At 35.0% G+C, this 21276-nt stretch overlaps 1 protein-coding gene across 1 annotated transcript in view; it reads left to right on the forward strand.

Moving 5' to 3' along the window:
* The window catches only part of EYS (eyes shut homolog), a 704807-nt gene that overhangs the window by 260120 nt on the left and 423411 nt on the right, over window positions 1-21276 (forward strand). Inside the window, exon 23 of the mRNA XM_058801756.1 lies at window positions 17696-17955. Coding sequence (XP_058657739.1) covers window positions 17696-17955 — 260 coding nt within the window. The remainder of the gene's footprint in view (window positions 1-17695; window positions 17956-21276) is intronic.

Here is a 21276-nt window from a genome sequence, read left to right on the forward strand (position 1 = left end):
TTTTATGTGGTATAAAACTTCTTAGTTTTGTAAAATATTTTCTTCTAATAACAGAAAGTATAGCAATGTTGGGAAAAACTGTTAAAATATCTTTAATTGCTATTTTTCCACATTTTAAAGCCTGATGGAATATAAAAAAAAATTTTTAAATATTTGTTGTGGTTCTTATTTTTCTGATATTTTTAGTTCTTTGTAGTCCACCACCTTCAAAAACAATTCTAGGTGAATGGATATTTTGCAGCCATGAATCCCTACCTGTCCTTTCATTTTCCCAATTTTTCCAGCCAGAAAGCATTATATGTATTGCAGGAGGTAACAGGGCTTCTTCTGATTTTACTCATAGCTGGTTCAACTACTTATGCACAAATCCAAAGATTTCCAATTTTTTATTGAGAATAAAAATGCTCAAGAGGTACTTTTCTGGATTTTGGAAATACAGAACTGTTACAGAAAATATTGACAAGAAAATTGGTTTGAAGTGTAAGCACCAGGCGTATTTTTTCTCAGAGCTATTTGTCCTAGCTGACATAACAGAACAGGAAAATTAGACATACCATTGAATCATCATATACAAGGGGCAGGTTACACCAAACAAAGAAACATCTTCAAAGGTACCTAGAGTTGAAAGTGACTCTGAGACTTGGCAATACCAAGGAAAATTAGTATAGCTCAATGTTTTATTTTTATATTATAAAGCAATTTCCCTTCAATCATTAGAGCTGTCCTTGTTTCTATTCAGAGATGCTAAAAAATCATAATTACTCTTAATTTAAAAAATGTGTTATTTATTTGTGGGGTTTTTTTTGCCTTTACTAATACTTTTCTCTTAAAAGCTACATCAACAAGGCAAAGTGTTTGTGTTATGGCAGGTAAGAAGTGAAAGTAACTGGTACCTAAACCTGAGGAAATCCAGTCATGCCTTTAAACTTAAATGTAGTTTTTAGAACAGGATAACTGGATTATAGTTGCCTAACAGAAAAGATCATTCCAATTCTTGATCTGTGCCCAGGCATTGTTTTGGACAGGCATTAGTCTGGATCAAAGTCAGGCCAGCAAGTGATCTGAGAATCCATCAGTGATAGGCAATGAGGTTTTCTTGCCTGTGGCCGTGTTTTGGCACTGTTTATTTTCCTGCTGTAAATTGAGTTGCTGGCAGCAATACTCAGAATATTCTGAATTTCTTTGAAATTTGCCACACTGTGACTGGTACTTGATACCCCTTACAACTTAAATTAATATAAGGGATAATAAATTTAGCTTCCTTTTATGCCTTGATAATCTTCATTAATTTACTTTTCCCTAAATATTTGCAAGTCCAGCTGAGAACATCAGTTACTTAAAAACTAAGTAATTTATTGTGCAACAGCTTAAAAATATTTTTTGCATAGAAAGAAAGTGAATATAATGAAAAATGAAACATTTTCCTACCAAATTCAAATGTGTGATAAAACAATAATTATTCAAAACATAATTACTAATTTAAAACTTTCCTTTGGGGTTGATTTTCTTTATCTGGGGCTAGATAGATTTGAATTCATTGTTGAATCTTGAAATGAAAACTATCTGGCAAAACTGAAGTATCAACAAATCTGTCACACGAGTATCTTTCTTTATGGATTCCATCACAGAAAAGTAAATCACATCCCAAAAGGGAAAAAAAAAGGAAAATAAGGCCTTCTCAGATGCATATTTTCATTTTTAAAAAATCAGATAAGAAAGATTCTGAACCAGTAGTCAAGCTTGAATTGTTGGATGTGAATAGCTTTTAATATATTCCCTTTAACTTGACTTAATTTATGTTCAGCTGATAAAATGAGAAATATCTTTTTCTTCCTTCTCAGTTTTCAGTTTGGCTCATGACACATGGCAAATAATTTAATTTAGAAAAAAATCATAAATATATTTCATGTATATATTTCCAGAGCTATGTGATTTTAATTCTCATGATAACATGAAATGTCAACTATGGCTCTGAACATTTATGGACAGATTCAGCTAGTATCAGCTGAATTCCTTATTTCTCCTCTATTGTATCGATAATTCTGAGGTTTAGCCCTAATTAAACCCTAATTAAAACCCCTGTGTCTCCTTTGCTGTTACCAACTTTTGAGTGAAAATCTATTCAACTCACTTGCCAAATAACAGGCAACATAATTTTATCAATGACTTGGAGTTTCTAATGATTTAGAATAGTTTGGAACTTGTCTGTAATCATTATGATATTAGAACTTGGAGAATTAATCAAGTGTCTTTCCAAAGTACTCAGTTCTTTCTGTATATTCATATTGGAATCCACAAATTCATTTCGTCAATTCTTGTTGTTAAGTATTTTATAAAGAATAAAATGATGCCTTGCTGCTGTTTTTCTGTTTATGACATGCAAATATACTTCTCCAGACTAAACAGAAAATTAGACCTACCTAAGTATATTTTCTTATGTGATTTATCTATCTTTTATCTTTTATGAAAGATTCAGTGTTTGCTTCAGTTGAGTACAGAAATGTTATCCTTGTCAGCACTTGAATCCGTCCACTAAGACACCTTTTTATTATCTCCGTGTAAATTGAAGTCCAATTCTTCGTGCTACCTTATCCACTCTTGATATTTTATTTTTGCAATCAAGAGCCCTTGCTATTTTGTTTGGTTTTTTGTTTGTTTGTTTTGATTTGGAAACAGACATTTTTCCTGCCTGCTCATTCTTATCCTTAAGAAAACATTCAATAAGAAAAATATCACACGCCTCCATTTACCCCTTCACAGTTATGGATATCATAAACCTAGCTGTGTTATAAAATACTGAAAGCTCTCCTTCCCACTAAGTTCTGCAAGAACAAAAGTTGGTAAATGCAATGTCACCTTAAAATTTGAGGCTTAAGTTCCTTAAACACTTCTGAGAAATTACTGCTAATGTGTGCAAAAACAATTGTCTGTATTTAAATTCTCTTCATTTAAACTCTTCTGTATTTATCCTGTCCTGTAGGAGGCCATAGTTTTCCTATCTTCCTTTGGATTCCAGCTGAAAGAGTAATTTGTGCTCATAGAAGAGGCTATTTTGCATGATTTCAGAACTCATCTCAAACTGTGCTAGTCTTCTTTAGCAATGCTTCTTCAATTAGTAACCATGCCATGATCGTCCTTCTTTGTCTTTACTTAGATAATGATATATGCCAGCTGACAATTTGGATAACCATGCTGTCAACCAGAGTTAGACTTATCCTGACTCCTTGTCATTACTTTCTCAGTACATTTCCAAGTACAACATCTTTCCCTATTGCTTCCCTCTTTGCTACTTAACATTTTAAGCCATATCTTTTCAGAATAATATTTTTTCTGTTAGTGTAACCTGTGCTAAGCTCTCAAAAAAAGACCAGTTTTAAGTCATTAGGACTTATTCAGTCTCATGCATACCTAAATTACAGCACTGTTACAGAAAATTAGCATACTGTTTTGTTTCTTTTTTCCCCTTCTGTAAAGAATTTATTTTGGGTTGTGGAAGCAGGTGATTCCTAAGTTCAGGATGTGTAAATATCTGAAAGATCTATAAATAAAAGCATGTCTATTTACACAGTGCATTTTAAAGATATGTTAATCTCTAAATGAATGAGTTTTAAAATATCATGGAATTCTAAAGGAAGTAATGATATGATTATATGCTGTGTTTAGTGTGCCTTCTGTTTTTACTCACATTCCTTTTAACTACCGCTGTACCCTTCCTTAATTTTTTTGTCCCCCAAAGCAAGAAGCAGTTTTTCCCATAGATGGGTATCACCTTGTTATTCAATGATCCCCGATGCCAAATGCTTAAGTATCTTATTGCAAGCAGCAACTCTTATGTGTCATTTCTTCAGGATTCTTTGGCCAACTCTTCCTCTCTTGCTGTAGAGACATTTACCAAGACATTTGTCTGTTGCACTTCTGACTTATCTTCCATTCAGATTTGTAGGGTTTTTTCCTTCATCCTAGTGCCAAGTTATGTACGTATTTCTTACTCAAAATCATCTTTAAAAGTTTATATGGACAATCAGGAAATTTACTAATGAATTGGCTAAAGAAATGTGTGAAAGCATAAACAAGTGTTTCCTCTACAGATAGCAAGTGTTTTATAGCTCTTCTCTGGTAATACTGCTAACAACTCGAAATGTGTAGTGTGCTTCTTGTTATACTGCAGTGAAATGAGCTTTAGGGTTTCTATTGCCTTTAGCAACAAAAGAAAATATTGCTGTGCCACCTCATCATTATCTAACAGTCACTGACATTCTGCACTCCTTAGGGCATATTTTAGCCATAATTCAACAATCTTCTCAAAGAACAAGAACATTTTTGTTCAAAATCCCTATGAAACATTAAAATTTGAAACAAAACACAGTAAGTACCTAGAAAATACCTCCCCCCCACCTCCAAAATTAGCTCATCAACTTTCTCTTCCTGAACAGTAGCATTGTTCCACCTTGTATATTTAATCATTAGGGGATAGATTTTGAATAATTGTCTTATAATGTATTTTGTTTACAAATACCCAGAGACGCAAAATGATCATTCAATGAACTCACGGGTTAAATGGAGGGACTTTAAACCAGTTTCTAAAATAATAAGTACTTCAAGCATAGCTTTGAGAGTATATGAAATGCAATATAAGTTACTCAAATTTATCATTGCTGTAGGGCAGTTAAACACTTCCATTGCAAATAATGTCCTAATAATACATGAGCAGAGCTAACAACCAAAGCAGTTTGCACAGCAGTTTATGGGCTCTAGCTTGTGATATGCTAAGCTTCCTGGGAACCCCTGGGGTCATCAGAGGACTACTGTGAAACTTTGAAGAGCTTCAGGGTGCCTGGTGCTCCCCAGAAGGGATAGCTACAGAAGGCTGTGACTGCTAACAAGCTGCAGCAGTGTCCCACAAGCTTTGTTGCCAACTTTCCTTGATTTATGGGGACTTGAAGCTTTTTGTTTCCAGCTGACTCCACATTAAGGACAGCCAAGCATGCTTTCAGCAAAGGCTAGAAAGAGTGTGTGTAACTGCCAAGCCCAGAGCACAGCCAACAGAGTAGAAGGGGCCAGAAATTCTACTGAGGACACTGTGTACTTAGGTAGTGAGGTGCTGCAGGGCACTGTCACTGACCATCCACAGGAGTAACTAGATCAGCCCAATAGAGACTTCAAACCAGACTGAGCTCCTCAGGGAAGATGCAGTTCTGTAGGCCTGGAGCTGCAGAAATGTCTGGAATCTCTTACTGAGTCTGGGATCAGAAGACAGTGTCCTTGCCTTGTCCAGCATACAAGGGAGGAAGCCCTTGTATGCTGGAGGAGGATCTGTGTTGCCAAGTAAAAGAGCTTCAGGAGGCAGTCAGCACTGGGGACAATATCATACTCTCCAAGATCTTACAATTACAAGAACCTGAACTCCCAGACATAGTGAAGGAGAACCAGGAAGAACCTTTGCATATGATTTTGGAAATGGAGACCTCAGTTACAATGACGGCTAGGAGCCTGTAACCTCAACAGCAGGGGGAGGGTTCCTGTCCTATCTGAGCTCTGCCACTACAGAGTAGGCTCATGACACGGTACCAGAGGATGAACTAGAAGCTCTGTCCAGTGAAGCATCTCAATCAGCTTAACCTGAGTCACAGGGCAGCACCAGAAGGAAGGATGAGTGATGGCAAATGCTGGGAGACTCTCAGCTGCAGGCTCCTGATAGGAGATATCCTGAGTCCTGAGGGTAATGGCTCAAGACTTTTTGAGGCCGCTGTTGATTATCTCTAAAAAATCTGGGTGACAAGGAGAGGTTTTAAGGATCAGAAGAAAAGTTATGGAAATATGTCAGAGAATGGAATGGAAAAAGGAAGAAAAAAAAAAGGCTAGGAATGGAGAAAATGATTGTTACTTTCAAGAAAGGCAAGAAGGAGGATCTGGGCAACTGTGGACAAGTTAACTTTACCCTGGTCCCTGGAAAGATGATGGAGCAAATAACCCTTGAAACTGTTTCCACACACATGATGGAAAAGAAGGTGCTAAGGGGAATGTTTTCACAAAGGGGGAAGCTGTCCTGATGATAGCATTCAATGAGATGACTGGCTTGACAGATCATGAGAGGACTGTTTCACTTGACCTTAGCAAGACTTCAGAGCTACCATAACACCCTCCTAGACAAAACATGATGAATTGTTGGACACAAAGACCATATTCAACATAATTCATCCTCTCATCCCATTATGTAGCAATAACACTAAAACTGAAATTCAATGCCTTGTCTTTTGTAGCTACAGCTCTGGTCAATAGCAAAAATGCTGCCACCACATAGTAATCCTGGATGAGATGGGTGGGATGTGATGATGTGTGAGATGGTGAGAATTAAAAATAGAATGGATAGAAATAAGATAGGAAATGCACAATAAGAATGTCTGAAAAAAGTTTTCAGGACAGATTTCACTACCTCATTATTTCTAATTCTAATATTATAATGCTTCTGTTGCACATGATTCATAATAGACTCATTCATGCTTGTTCTTTTGCCCTTCATTTAACTGCTCCTTTAAAGAACATGCACGTTTTCAATTTGGAAAACCTTAATAAAATAGGAAATTTAAACAAGCAAATAAACAAAAAATTCTGCTGACACTTTAAAAATGGCTCATTAGAAATGAATGGGAAAACCATCTGTCTTTGTTAGCTACAGATTAGATATTTCATGCATCAGCAATGTCTAATACATGTACAAAGGAACAAAATTTCTCAAGGATTATGGGCATTGCTGCTGACATTATATCCTTTTGAACCATAGAGAATCAGTAATAAACAGTTCCACATAAAAGGACAGGGTGTAGATCCCATTCTCATTACTATACAAACTGTACTTTTTCCTTTGACGTCAGAGGTCATTAGTAAAATCTATGCTTCACTTCTTGGAAGAGTTTTCATTGCTTTCACAGGTATTGTTCCTTTTTCCTATGTTCTTAAAGCAATTCTAAAGTGGTCAAGGGTCAAAATTTTTGTAAATTAAATGTGTCAGTTTTAATGTCAAGACATTATATGTATTTATTTTGTCTTGAAATGACTTCACAGACAAAAGAATACCAAGGTTTCATCTTCAATTATGAGGCATTTTCTTTTGAAGTACAGAATTATTTTCAGAGCATAAAAGTCACAATATCTTAAAAAAAATAGAATAGGATGGGAACTAAAAAATTGGTTTTGGAGAAGAGCATTATTATATATTTAGAAAAAACAATTTTGAAAAATTATGAGTTAGATAAAATAGTTGGATTTTAGAAATAATTGCTTGTATATGACAATATAATATGAAACACGTACACATGTAAAAATTATAAATTAAATAGTTCTAGTATAAGTAAACTATACAAAACACAATTAGAAAATCAACTTTGGCTTCCCCACCACTAGTTTCTATAGGTAATAAAATTTTAGTTAATTGTCTTTTTGGATTTGTCTGGGATTTACACCGTGTGTGCTCTGTTAGATCAATAGAAGCATTATAGGAGTTTATTTGGACTGCGATTACCAATTGTAGACTGTTAGAGGTTCTCTATAAAACAGTGCTCACTCTTCAGCAGTAGCAAGCAGACTAATTTGGGACCAGTAACCATCATATTTTTTTCTACTAAATGCCAGTTTGGATATATAAAAAAAAATCTATCAGAGTTAAAGAAGTGAGCCTTTATCTTTGAAGGTCACAGGTGGAGAAAAGGGACTATGAATACAAAAAATCACAGCTCTCTATGAGCATCCATAAGCATTGTTATATGTAGGTCTCTTGGACTTTTTCATTCCCTGTCTGAAAGGGACAATCATAAAATTTTCATAGGTTTGCCCTATTGAAATAACTCAGTGAGACACCCGTAGAAGAAAGTTGGATTGTTTATATAACAGTAGATATCAAAGGTAGATAAAGACATAACTGACTGTTGGAGACAAACTGAAAATAATATTTGTTGTTTGCTTTTATAGCTTATATCAAAACAATAATCTTTATAAGGACAAAGCTATTTTTTTAAAATGCTATTTGCCAGGACACGACAAGTCAAATTTCATTTTTTTAACAGAATCTGCAGTAGAAAAATAGTTACCTCATGCATTACTGCAGTATTCGAGCAGGGCAGATATATATGTTTGTTTACTTGGCTGTTTTTTATAACTTTGAGAAGCACTGCCTTGCTTGAAGAGGCTTAATTTTTTTTTTTTTTTTACTATTTATATGCTTTGAAATTGTAGCACTCCATGAAAAAAAATTTTCAAGGGTTTGCTACTATAAATATTCTTTGGCTAAACTAATCAAGATCTGTGTTAGGTGATTTTTGGTAAATTCAGTCTTGAAAGATGAAATGTTATTGCCTCTGGTATTTTTTTGAGGTTACAATCCTCTTGCCCTGTTAGGTGAATGGTAAAAGGTTATAATTTGGCATATTAATGAAGGACAGTTTGTGCAAATCCTTTTTTCTTTCCTTTCTCTTATTCTAGTAACAAATATGAAAACAGAGACATTTCTTAATCCATCTACAAAGTATTTTCTAGACTGCCAGTATTAATTATGACACCCTCTAGCCTTTTCAAGTTTTATTTTTTACAGGCTCTTTTGAAAATCTGAGTTATAATGTTGAAGTTGGCATGACTGCTGCTGAGCGTTGAAAATGTTTCAATAGTTCTCTTCAAATATATAAGTATAGTTACTATATGGTTAAGTGGTGTCATGATGATCTAATATATTTTACCATAATAAATACTATATCTATCCTTGGTTATCAGTTTTTTATAGGCATCTAATTGGTTCTAAGCATCGAGTATTCAATGTCTTCTATGTTTGGAATAAATAAAAAGAAAAAAGGGAAATAAAAGAGAAGTAAAATATTAGTACATTTGTTCATATAAATGTTTTCTTATACTCTTGCTTCTATTCTTGGATCAGATAGTGCTTTGTGTCAGACTGAGCCATAGAAATATTTTCTTCTATGATTCTCTTCCTTGAAACTTGAGTAGACCCTAAGTAAACATCAATCAAAAATTCTGAAAAACTTTCCGTGGATTATTGGAAGCAGTTGTCCCCCCCTCGCCCCCCAAACTGATAGAGATGTCTTGCTTAAATGACTTGAAGAGTTCAAAAACTTCAATATGAAGGAGATAAACATTTCTTTGCTCGTCCTTTCAAATAATTATGCAAGGTCATTTGCACAGACTTTAGGATTGATGTGCATTATGTTCAATTTTTTCTCATGTCCAATTCCCAAATGTCAAAGTAATCTATCTTCACAGTTAGATCTGTATTGTTCATGCTTCATAAAATTGCAGAGTTGGAGCATGTTATCTAGCCCTTCATGTTGCCATGCTAATTATTGCTAATAAAGATTGCAATTGTCATCGCCTTTACTTGGCCTTTTTTGATTGCCTGTGTTGGAAGGAGCAGACCAAAAGGCTCTCCTTTACTCCCCCTGAGCCAAAGTCCCTTCTACTGTGAGCACTCTACCCAAAGAGTTCATTTTTTCTTTTCTGCCATCAGTGTAATCTCTACAAATGGTGAAGAGCTTTGAGGTCAATTGACAGAACTACAGCTGCATTGCTAAACTTCCCAAATTTAACAAATGTTCCTCCTGGAGGAGCTGTTACCTGCATTCAGGTGATAGCTCCTACTTTTTCAGTGCAGCAATTTTCTTCCTTTCAGATTTCTCAGGTCAAAGAGGACTTGCCTCAAAATCAATACTAAAATACTGTAAGAGTTACCTGTAACTCTCAGAAAATATCAGAGCAATAAAAACTGAGGAAAGGCATTGAGCTGCTTTCCATAACAACTAGGCTCTTTGCACAGCAATCTTGAGTAGAGGAAGAGATTTCCAAGGGGAAATAGTGCTGAAGATACCAGTTTCCACAGGTGCAGCAATAAACCCAGTTGTCATCAAAGACCAGCATTAAATTAACAGAGAGGAGCGCAAGCAAACAGGCAGCTGGGGAGAAGGACGCCTTTTATTCAAAATCCTTGAATGATGGAATGTCATCCTGATAGCTGATTTATTCAACATCAGAATCTAACAGATTAACTTGCTGTAACTTGGAAACCACATGTCAACTGATTCCCTCTGATTCTTGAAAGAATGAAATAATACTTCTCTTTTTTTCTCTACCAAAGTGAATCAGCACCACCCAAGATATTGCAGGCAGATAATTTACTTACTGTTTATAGTAGCATTGATTTACTGATGCTCAGTTTTCACAAATTTAGGGTTTTCTCCTTGTCACACCTTTGGAGACACACTGCCTGTTATAAAGGCTGCAAATTACACATTTTCTCTCAGATTTTATGGTGAAATCTTGAATTACCTTGTTGCTGCTGTAGTGATTGTTGTTCACTGATGAAAGCTACACAGGCAAAGAATGCAGCTCTTGGTGTTAGTGACCAGAGATGGTAAGATAAAAAGGCATTTTTGTCCTTTTCCCTTTGCATTTTGTCAGGAACAGAAGGAAGTCTAATGTGGGTTTAGTTAAGAGAGAATGTTACTCAAAGGGCAGCATCACATGCCAAAATGCATAAACATTCTCTGTAGGGGTCTGCAGTAATTCAAGAAATTAATACTGCTACTCAGAAAATTGTTTGACACACAGGACACAAATTTAAACAGACCTTTTTTTCTCTTCACCCTCTGTTGTGTGATAACTTGCTAAATTACATTCCAAAATTTTCATATTACTATGATATCCTTTTTGTATATCATGTTAAGTTTGGGACGTGGAAGTTCCTATATTTTAAGGGATGATTCAGTATTCATAGATATTATTATAATTTATTTTAAAAAACTTGAAGATGGCAAACAGTTTTTCTAACACCTTAGATAATAACCAAAACTATAAAGCAAGAGTCAAAAAATGCACCCAAACATTGAAGGTAATTTTTTGGCATTTTAAAATTAATTTCTATTGCTTCTAAAATAGAAATTTAGGTTGGCAAGACCGATGGGAAGGAACTTCAACAATGGTTTTCCTTGTGGTAATGGTCTATGAACTAGACTGTTGAGGCCAAACATGTTTTATTTTCTGGTTCAGGGCCATACGACACAAGTGATCCTCCCACATGACAGAAATAATCTTCAGTTTTGGTTACTACAGTTTTTACTTGTTTTGTTGTCTTTCTTAACTAAAAGTATTCAAAGTATTCAGCACTTGTGCTTTTAAAGCACAAACACTCATTCAAATGAGACAGTTTGACTGGAGATTTTTAATTATTTTAATGTTTACTGGCTGAAACAGATAACCATGTAAATTTATCTGGCCTTGTAGACAGGACGAATTGCTGTTATTGCGATAAATAAGGAAAGAGTTGATACAAAAAGAAAATGAGTGTGTACCTCATCTCTGGGGTCCAGTAGTCTGAAAGTTGCATCCAGACTGATATAAGATGTATCTTATATTCTGGTTCAGGATAATGGAAAAAATAAAACAACAGCATGAAAAAAAAAAAAAAAGAGCTGAAAGTATAAATACCCTTTGTAGCATGTTAAATTCTGTTTCCTGAAACAGAAATGTGTGCATTGCAGCTCAAACAGAGCTTAAAGCAGAAGCTGAAATATAGCTTGCTGTCTCATTGAGCTGAATGTTACCTTGTGATTGTGTGAACTCATAGCTTCAAATAGAGAATTAAGGAAGAAATATATGGAAAACAAAAAAATAAAACTTTCTCTATCTGTTCCTCTAAAATATGTTTGTTTGGGGTTTTTTTGTTATGTAATGTTCCTAAATACACAGAATATCAGGAATAAATTTTAGCTACTGTTACCAAATGGAAGAACATGAGCAGAGAATTATGGGAGGAAAGTGTACAGAACAAATAGGGTATATCTTTAAAATTAAAAAAAAGAACAATGATTAACAGTCTGAAGCAATTGAACTGGAAGGGAATGAAAACATAAGCCGTTTGAAGGCTTTCTGTACGCATCAAACATGCAAAAGACACTCTTAGACAATATTAATAGAGTAGCAGAAACTTAATCTTTTTATCTCTCTTCCCAACAATATACCTCGCAATTAATTTTTTCTCCAGTTTGGGGTTAATATCCATTTATGTCTGTTATTACCTGGTACCATTCCCCAAGTACTTAATTTATGTTTTCTTAGCCACCCCTTCAAATTCAAATTGTAGACTGCAGGTGATGTATATACTTCCCATAAGCCAGTATCTACATCTAAGTTAAATAAAAAATGGTATATGTGTGTATGACAAAGATAACAATGGGGTTTTTTCCCTAATTTTAGCTTCATATCCTTATCCAAACAGCAGAAAAAGGCAGGTGGACTTTCTTTAATGTATAATTTTTGCAATTTATGTTTACCTATCAATTTACTCTGTGATGGACAAATTGGTTTTCGGTTACTTACTGATTAATCTTTTGGAGAGAGCTAAATCAGCCAGTTCCCTCAGGCCCCTGGGGTGCATCTGAGGGAGTTCCATGCACTTAGGTATATTCAGATTCCTCAAACCTGACGTTCTCCCAGGATGGGAAGGACTTCTGTCCCTCAGTACCTGGCATGAGCTTCAAAGAGTTGGGAAGTGAGATTAACAATAAAAATATTGAATATCTCAGTTATCTCTCTCCAGTTCTCCGGTCTCATTTATTGCATCGGTACATTTTCTTTAACCTTACTTTTGTGGCAAACACACCTGTAAATCCCTTCTTTTTCTTTACAACTCTTGCCAAATTAAGCTCCAAATGGGCCTTAGCTTTCCTAATGCCAGTACTACATATCCAGATGACATCCCATATTCTCTCCAGGGTATACGCCCCTTATTCTTTGCCTATGTATTCCCTTCTAGCACTTCAGTTTACCCAGGATATGCTAAGGCATGCTGGTCTTTCACCTTCTTTTCCAGATTTTTTACATGGGGAAATCAAGAAGCGTGCTCTAAAGATCTGCCAGCTTGGTTCAGATCCTTTTTCCCTGAAGGCAGTTTCCTAGGGGATCCCATGGACCCAAATACTGAAATCTAATCTAAACTGCTAATCAACTGAAAGTTTCCTTTCCTAAAATTCAGGGTCCTGACTACTCCACTGCTGTCCTATATCCTTCAAGATTGTAAATTCCATCAGAGCATAAGCACTGCAGCCCAGGTTAATGCTTTCTCTAATCTGTTAATAGGATTGATTGATTGGTCACAAACATTTGATTGGTTACAAATGGAGAGCTGTAGGAATAAAGTAGGGAATGAGTTATGGTAGTGATTGTAAAGGCAGGCTCAAATGAATTTTGGGGAGAGGAGGAGAGACATAGGTGAAAATTTGAGATCATCTTGGGGTGGCATATGAGGGTAAAGAACTATGAGCACAAGAAGAACTTCAGAGAGAAACTCATGACAGCTTTTTCAGGTTGAAGCTGGTGAAACAGGTCTGGTAGCTGTCTGTGGAACAAAGACTATAATAAACTTTCAGAGTATGAAAGAAAAAAAACATGTTTGTAGAAAGAAAGAAGAGATAGAAACACAAGTGTTCAAAGCCTTTGTAGTGACTGGAAGTGTATGTCCTTGGAGCTTTGTGGTGTGTGTTGGTGCCCTAAATTTCAAGCTGTGCCTGTATTGAAAGCAAGCTCTTATTTCTCTACTTCAGATGATCCAATGGCCTCTAGATTACAAGGAAGAAATTTGTCACTGAGCACTGTGGTTTGTCAGGCTATTAGTTGATTTGATTGTATGCCCTAAACAGCATAAATCCTTACTGTAGAATGGCCCATTGTTGCATGTATTGTATGGCTAACAGGCTGACCCAAACTTCACTGAATGTCTTGCCATTTCTTATCAAGAATCTGTCAAAGAGACAGTTGAATGATGGGCACACTGCAGCTGAGGGTTCAGTTTAGGATTCCTGTTGCTTTGACTGAACCACTGAGGAAAAAGCAGGTCTGGTGCTTCTTAAATATTGTAATTTTGTCTGCAAAACCACCTTTATCTGTGGCAAAGTGCTCTGACTGATATTTTCTGAAATGTTTTCTATACAGAAGACTAAACCCACCAGCTTCTTGTATTTTTCTGCCATGTTGAAAGAGGTCTAAAAGAAAAAATTAGCTTATACTGAAATACTCTGGAATATTCATCTTTATTACTGCTTATCACAGAAAATGCTGAGTTGGAAGGGACCAACAAGGATCATGGTGTCCTGCTCCTGCACAGGACCATCCCCAAGAATCAAACCATGTGCTTTTGTTAGGCTTTGGCATTTTCCAGAGCTTCGAACTGAGCTAGTTTGGAATAAATCCACCAATATGATTTTCTAATTGACAGACAACCACTTTAGAACTCTTAAGATTCAGGAGAGACTGCCTCTGCAGCTAGCAAGATGAAAAAATGGTTTTGGCCCACAGAAGCTCCTGCCAATATGTAAAATTGATAAAATATAACGAGTAAAAAGGAGACAGACTCTTCTCAGGGGTATCCAGTGACAGGAAAATATTAAGTGGGCGGAAGGCAAACTACATGTAATTCCACATGAAAATAAAAAAAATGCTTCTTTTTTGTGATGTGAGGGTGGTCAGGTGCTGGAATAGATTTCCCAGAGAAGTTGTGGAGTCTCCATCATTTAGATACTCAAAACCAGGCTGGACACAGACCTGAGAAAACTCTAGTTGTACCGATTTTGAGCAGGGGAGTCTAGATGAACCTCAGAAACTTTTTTCCAAAATCAACAATTCAGATATTCTTAAAACTCTTCCCTGTTTTTTTAATTTCTTAATACCTTTAATGTACGATATAAGGCCGGTGACACCTATATTTCACTGGAATATGAGAAGTAGAAAGAGGATTTTCAAGCAGGTAAGAACCAAATTTAATACTTAATTCATCATATGGAGACAGAGGAACTTATTACTTTAACACTACTTCTCTGGATACGATTCATTACTATAGTTTTCAATTTTTAATTCTAACTTTAATGTTAATACAGGTGGAAAATATAAAACCATAAATATAATTTGTGTATTTTAATTTCTTTTTCCTTTCGGTTGTTTTTGTATAGAAAGCTTTTCAATTTATAGAGAGATGTATGGAAAGTAAAGAAATAATACTTATGGAACCTGATTCATATGTGTTGGAGGAATTCTACACATGTCACAATCTAAGCAGTTAATGGGGTTTATATTATTAAAATTAATAGTTTACATAAAAGAGTCATGATTTGGTTTTCTAATATCAGTGGGTGTATTTGGATTTGGTTATTGGAAAGAAAAATACTGATGTTGGCAAGTTGTTAAGACAATAGAAAGAAATTCAGCTTTGACTATCTTTATAAGGACTCTTAAAAGCATATATTAGCCTTTTTCCCCCTGAGAATTCTAGAAATCATTTTTATTTTTGTGATGAAGTGAAAAAAATTAGTCATTTTGAAAAGGTGTTTGGATTTTTGCCTTTTGATCAGTTAGTTTCCAAGAATAACAGTTATAATACCTTAATTTATAATTCACTTTTAATAGTCTTCCTAACACCTCCTTACCTTTTTTTAAATAACTGTCCTCATTAACACAAAATTTCGTCTTGATTCTTAAAACTGGGCCTCAGGATAGATGCTTCTATGTATTTTATTTTTTTCACATTTAATGAGGCTTCCAGTAACTCTTTTTAATAATCCAGAAAAGAGGACAAAAAGCTCTGTTATTAATTGTCTCCTTTGCATTAATATTGACTGTTGCACCTCAGCTGGGAGCTGGCATGAAGCCAGGGTAGCACTGGCTGGTTGTGCAGTGTAGATAACTGCTGTGTTTCAGTGACCTAGTGTTCCCTGTAGTCACACAGAACACTTTTGATAACTCAAAGGCAGTTATGAAACTCATTAGGGAAAAAGGAGAATGAAATGTGTTTAATGTTTGCTCCTCTGCACCTCAGTTATGTCCATAAAGCTGGACCAGGTCATTACTGAACCGTGTTCTCCTAATACAAAGTGAAAGGCTCTCAACTTAATGAGCTTTTTAAGCTAAAAATGGAGCATAGCCAAGTGCTACATACCAATTTGTAGTACTGCATCAGTAGTAATTTATTCACAGCTTCATGAAAGAAGTCAACAAAAAAAAAAGAGCAGCTGCAAAACAATTAACATCTGTTGGGTCACTGCTCTCCTATGTTCACTATGAGACATTTGGAGATGCTTAATTTGTAAGAGTCTGATGCTTTTATATATTGAATACTTAAGAGAAAATTCAGTAAAGCACTAATTGGGCATGCAGTGTTATTCTGTGGATGTTGCTTCTAGATAATAAATGCATTCTGCCATGTATATCAAAAGCAGGTATGTTTGTTATGCATAAGCAGAGAATAAAAAGAAATTGGTTTTAACCATATTTCCAAAAGTATGTTTTAAGTATTTTAAATTATGAGTTCTGAAATGTGATTTTTGTCAGTTATTTTAAGAATGTCTGAATGATTTTTGATAGTAATAGCTATTAGTTTTTAACATGAGAAAAATACAGTAATCTGATTTTTAAATCCTTAATGCTAAAATACTCAGGCCTTTAAAGGTATAAATAAAATTCTTTTGTAATATCCATATCTTTTCATGAGCCATGGTGATTGTATCCCACAACTAAATAACACAGAACACAAAAAAAAAAATCTGAAAGAAAAGACTGGGTTCTTTTAAGGGGTGAAATTTTCTTTTCATATGGAAGAAATACCTGTGCCTTACAGAACAGAACCACACAACAGATTCTCCATTAAACCACCTTTTTGTTATTCAAGAACAATTTTTCTTATCAAATTATAACTATGAAGATATATTTGAATAATTTAATGCCTGAAATCAATATTGATCAAAGTAGACAAGAGCTGTAATAGTTCATCTTTCGTATTGTATCTTGTCCTGCCAAATATCTGCAAAAATAAAATTAAATTCAATTTTATTTACAGTGAAAGTAACAGGAATGTATGACTTTTAAAGTACATAGAGGCCTCTCTTATTGCAGCTAGTGAAGAAATTTGGCTCTGCAAGCTTTGAAGCATTAGCAAATTGCTTCCTTTGAATTTACAGAACCATTTCTTATGTATATTGTGAATAACAAAAGATATTTATCTAATTCATGTAGATGGGTTCCTTACATTCAGATGTAATTTAGATTTTGGTTGAAGTTTTTTTTCCTGTATTATAATTATCAGATCTCACAAAAGCACTCAAAAAAGAGAAAGAATCCAATGAAATTAGGATCCCTCATGATTGCTACATTCTTAAACATACTGGACATGCTACCTGATGCATTTCACCCCAAACATTGGAGTACTTACTAGTTTCACACATATGAAAAGATGTCCTTCTTATCCTTAACATTTAGAAGATTTACTTTTCATGTTTGATAATTTGTGTTCTTTTTTCATCTTAAAAATGATGAAAAATCATCTAAATGATGAAGAATCATCTAAACATGATTCTATCTGCATTTCCTAAACCAGATAGTTCTCCAAGTGATACTATGACTTAGAATAAGTCCTTTTGCTTTTATTTATTTATCCTCAGGTACATTCTGGGATAATAACCTGAATATAACTTTTATTCATAATGCATTCTTATACAATTGCCAGGAAAATAAAAACTAGTCACAGAAATGTATTATTGATATTGTTTTAAATTTTTTGTTATTTTTAAAATAGGGTTGGAAGCAATTGGGCCAAGCTGTTAATTTTTATTCTGCAATGTCAATGCTCTTTTTCTTTTTTAATTTTTCACCCCTGCAGATGCACATGTACAGCAGGGTGGACAGGGCCAGACTGCAGTGAAGATATAAATGAATGTGCATCTGAACCGTGCTTGAATGGAGCCAGCTGTTTTGAATCTGTGAAGCCGGGGCAGTTTGTATGCATTTGTCCTCCATTTTACACTGGTGACTTCTGCCACCAGCGCTTCAGTCCCTGTGAGCTGCCTTACAATCCTTGCATAAACAATTCAACCTGCTTGGCACAAGTAGATGGAAATCCAATGTGCATTTGCAAAACAGGTGAGAACTGGAATAGTTAATTTCTTCCATTTTCTGTTGTGCTCTGGAAAATTGCAAATATATATTGAATTTGTCACTATCTTTAACATAAGTAGAAAATAATATGTTTCAAAGAACATAAAACCATTATGAATTGCAGAAGATTTATCAGTTGTGTTAAAACACTGGAAAGATAGCTGTCAGTTTACTTATTATGAATTTCTTATTTTACAAAACTTATTAAATCTATGGTGGCTTAAATTCAGCTCTCAGAATCAGTATTTCTCAGTCAATTGTTACAGTGACATAGAGATAGACATGCACCCGGCCAGCAAAGACATACTAAATTGACAAAACAGACAGGCAGATTTAGAAAAACGTATGCAAATTGGTGGAAGTACAAAAATTGGAGCAAGTTGGAAATTGTTTCTTTTCCCGCTGAGCTGTCAGGAAGGCCTGGCACATCAGGGAAGTAATCTTCCCTTGCTTAATGGTTATAGTGGGTTTCTCCCTGTGTGCACAAGGAACCAAATCACAGCAGGTGCTGACAGCTTCCCTGGGCCATGGCTTAAAAGACACAATCTCACCCTCAATGTACAAGAACTGCTAAGGTGGAACAGAGAAACAGTTTAACTGTGCAGCACATTGCTACACATTCCCATGTAGGAATTGAAGAACACATTAACTAATTAACAACTGTACTGAAAAGTTAGAAAATTTAAGTAGCGGGGGAGTACAATTACTGAAACTGGAATTGGAGCAGGATTTTGAAGTTTTCACTGTTATGCCTATAAAGCTAGGGATCTCTGAGGGACAAAGGCTAGCAGATAACTGCAGTGTTACATGACAATACTATTATTTGTCATTTATTAAGTGACAAAGATATGGATATAATATTTGGGAATGAGGAGTATATAATACCTTGGGTTTTTTACTATTAAGGTAAATGTTACCGCAAGCTGCTGAGAAAAAAACCCAAACATCACTGGGGAGGTATGCAAGTTGCTTAGTGAAGCATCTTTTAAAAAGCTGTTTTTCAAAAATATAGGTAGATTACTCCAAAACACTTGACTTAGTAGTAAATGGCATGTGTATTAAACTTGCCAGTAGCTAACAGTCCAGTCATTAGAAAGGTTGAGCCTGGTATAACAGGAATCACAAAATGCAGCAGTGCTTACCAAATTTTAACAGCTACCTGAGAACACCATATCATAGAACACCATATCTGAGATGGGCACAACAGGACCATAAATTATACCACTGCCAGTGGTACATATTTAGAAGAAAAAGAGGATTTGTGTTGGCTAGGTCAGAGAAGAAAAAAGCTTATAGAATATGAATTGGGCAGAATCAAAGTTGATGTAAGATGTTAGTTTAGGACAGAATTACCACAGCAAATTGGTAGGAAGGTGATTAAGTCATGATTAGCTGTAGTATAAAACAAAGTTGCATCTTTGTTCCTGTATGTACATTGGGGAACTATAGCTGTCTGATTTTGCTATAAAGAGTTCTAGAATTCTACAAATACTTTTAATTTAAAACTTCCTCTTCAGCTGTTGCCCTAGATACAGAGGTTTTTTTCCTTCAAAGAGATAGATTATAATGTTTGTGTAACAAAACTGGGCTCTCATATCATAGATCATGGAACAGTGTTAGACCATGACTTTAAGTCAAATTGTCCACAGAAGCAGGTTAAACAGCTTAAAAAGTTATGATCTTTACAATTGCACGATGGTATATTCAAGGTTGCAAATATGTTGAAGGGAGGGCCATTGTTGCAAAAGCTTAAGAATCACTGCTGTAGAACAAGTTTCCCAAGAGGGGCAGAGAAAACCCCTCTTAAATACTTTACCAGTAATTGATAAGCAAGGGTTTGATCAAGACAATTGTGAGGACATATGGGTTTGAGCTGTTAATCATATAGCCAGCACTGAATCTCCTTAAATAATACAGACTAAATGCAAAGAAAACAGGTGGAATGGAAAACTTAGGGCAAATAGCAGAATTTTTATTGCTTAATTTATCAACATGTTTTCCAGTATTAGAGAATCCATTCTTAGAATTAATCTTAATAATAGAACTGAAAATTTAGTGTCACAGAAAAGCAAGGCAGGAGATGTAAGCAAGACTATATAATTTAAATAATGTTGAAATATTTGTAGCTGAGTCTTGGCCACTATTCGTAAATTCCCCTAAAGGTCTACATGAGAAAGATCCAAAGAGCAATTCAGCTGCATATATAAGTAAAATAGAGGGTAAATAAGCAAGAGTCTAGGCATTAGACCATGGTCTTCTAGAAAATGCAAGCACAAAACTGTTAGTGTTTTAGAGGCAACCCAAAAGAGAGATAGGACATTTTGGTAAAAATAGTGATGCTTTCTAAGAATTGTGTTCCAAGAAAAAAAAAAATACTGAAAAAATGTATTCAGAATCAAGGAAAACTATGAGAGGGCATACAACTACTGAGTGCAAGATCAGCTCTCTGCTGGAACTGATGAACAAGTTTAATTAATGATGAAATGGGAGATAAAAGATAACAGTTTTAAGAAAGTGTGAAACCTGTGTAATTATAAACACATAAATATTGCAGAGAATAACAAGATAATTTGCAACCATAAACTACAGGCCAGAAAATATCTCGTGTTTTCTAATAAGACTTTTTTTAACTGCGATTTATTCTTTTATGAGAACTATTAGTAATTATTGTTATAGTAGCTATATAGTAGCAAGACGAGCTAGTAGGGAAGGCAGATAGAGTTGTTGCAGACTTAAAGAGAGGAAGAGAAGGCCAAGATCGCTCAATTAAAGTGGTTCCTAGAATTCCTGCTTCTTAGAAGGTAGAAACTAATCTCTCTATAAAATTAGATGTAGAACTTTCTTCACTAGTCCAAGTAATATGGATAGGATAACCTCAGGATATTCATGCAGCCTCCTTATTACAATGGAAACAATTTTCCAAAAACATGTTAGGCTGTGATAGAAAAATTATCAGGAAATGCTACATATTACACATTAAGTATTGCATGCATATAGAGAGAGTTCATATCAAAGCTTTACCTACTCGTTTCAGAAACATGGATTATTTGGCCAGCATTTGTGTTAACTCAGTAACATCTTAATGAGTTATGGTAGAAGGGGGATTGGACCAATATAATAATGTATGTATTATTGAAAGAAGTAAACTGGAAATGTCTGGATTGTGTATGTCCACAGTAATACATTAAGCAGGTATTATTTTCTGATGTACTTCATTTCACATAAAAGTAGACATATAAAGTGAAATGGATAATGCTGTAGAAATGTTTACGTCGCTCTGCCGACTATTTAGGCAGCTTAGGAAAA

Source organism: Ammospiza caudacuta, chromosome 3 (genome assembly GCF_027887145.1).
Source record: "Ammospiza caudacuta isolate bAmmCau1 chromosome 3, bAmmCau1.pri, whole genome shotgun sequence".
Taxonomy (NCBI): Eukaryota; Metazoa; Chordata; class Aves; order Passeriformes; family Passerellidae; genus Ammospiza; species Ammospiza caudacuta.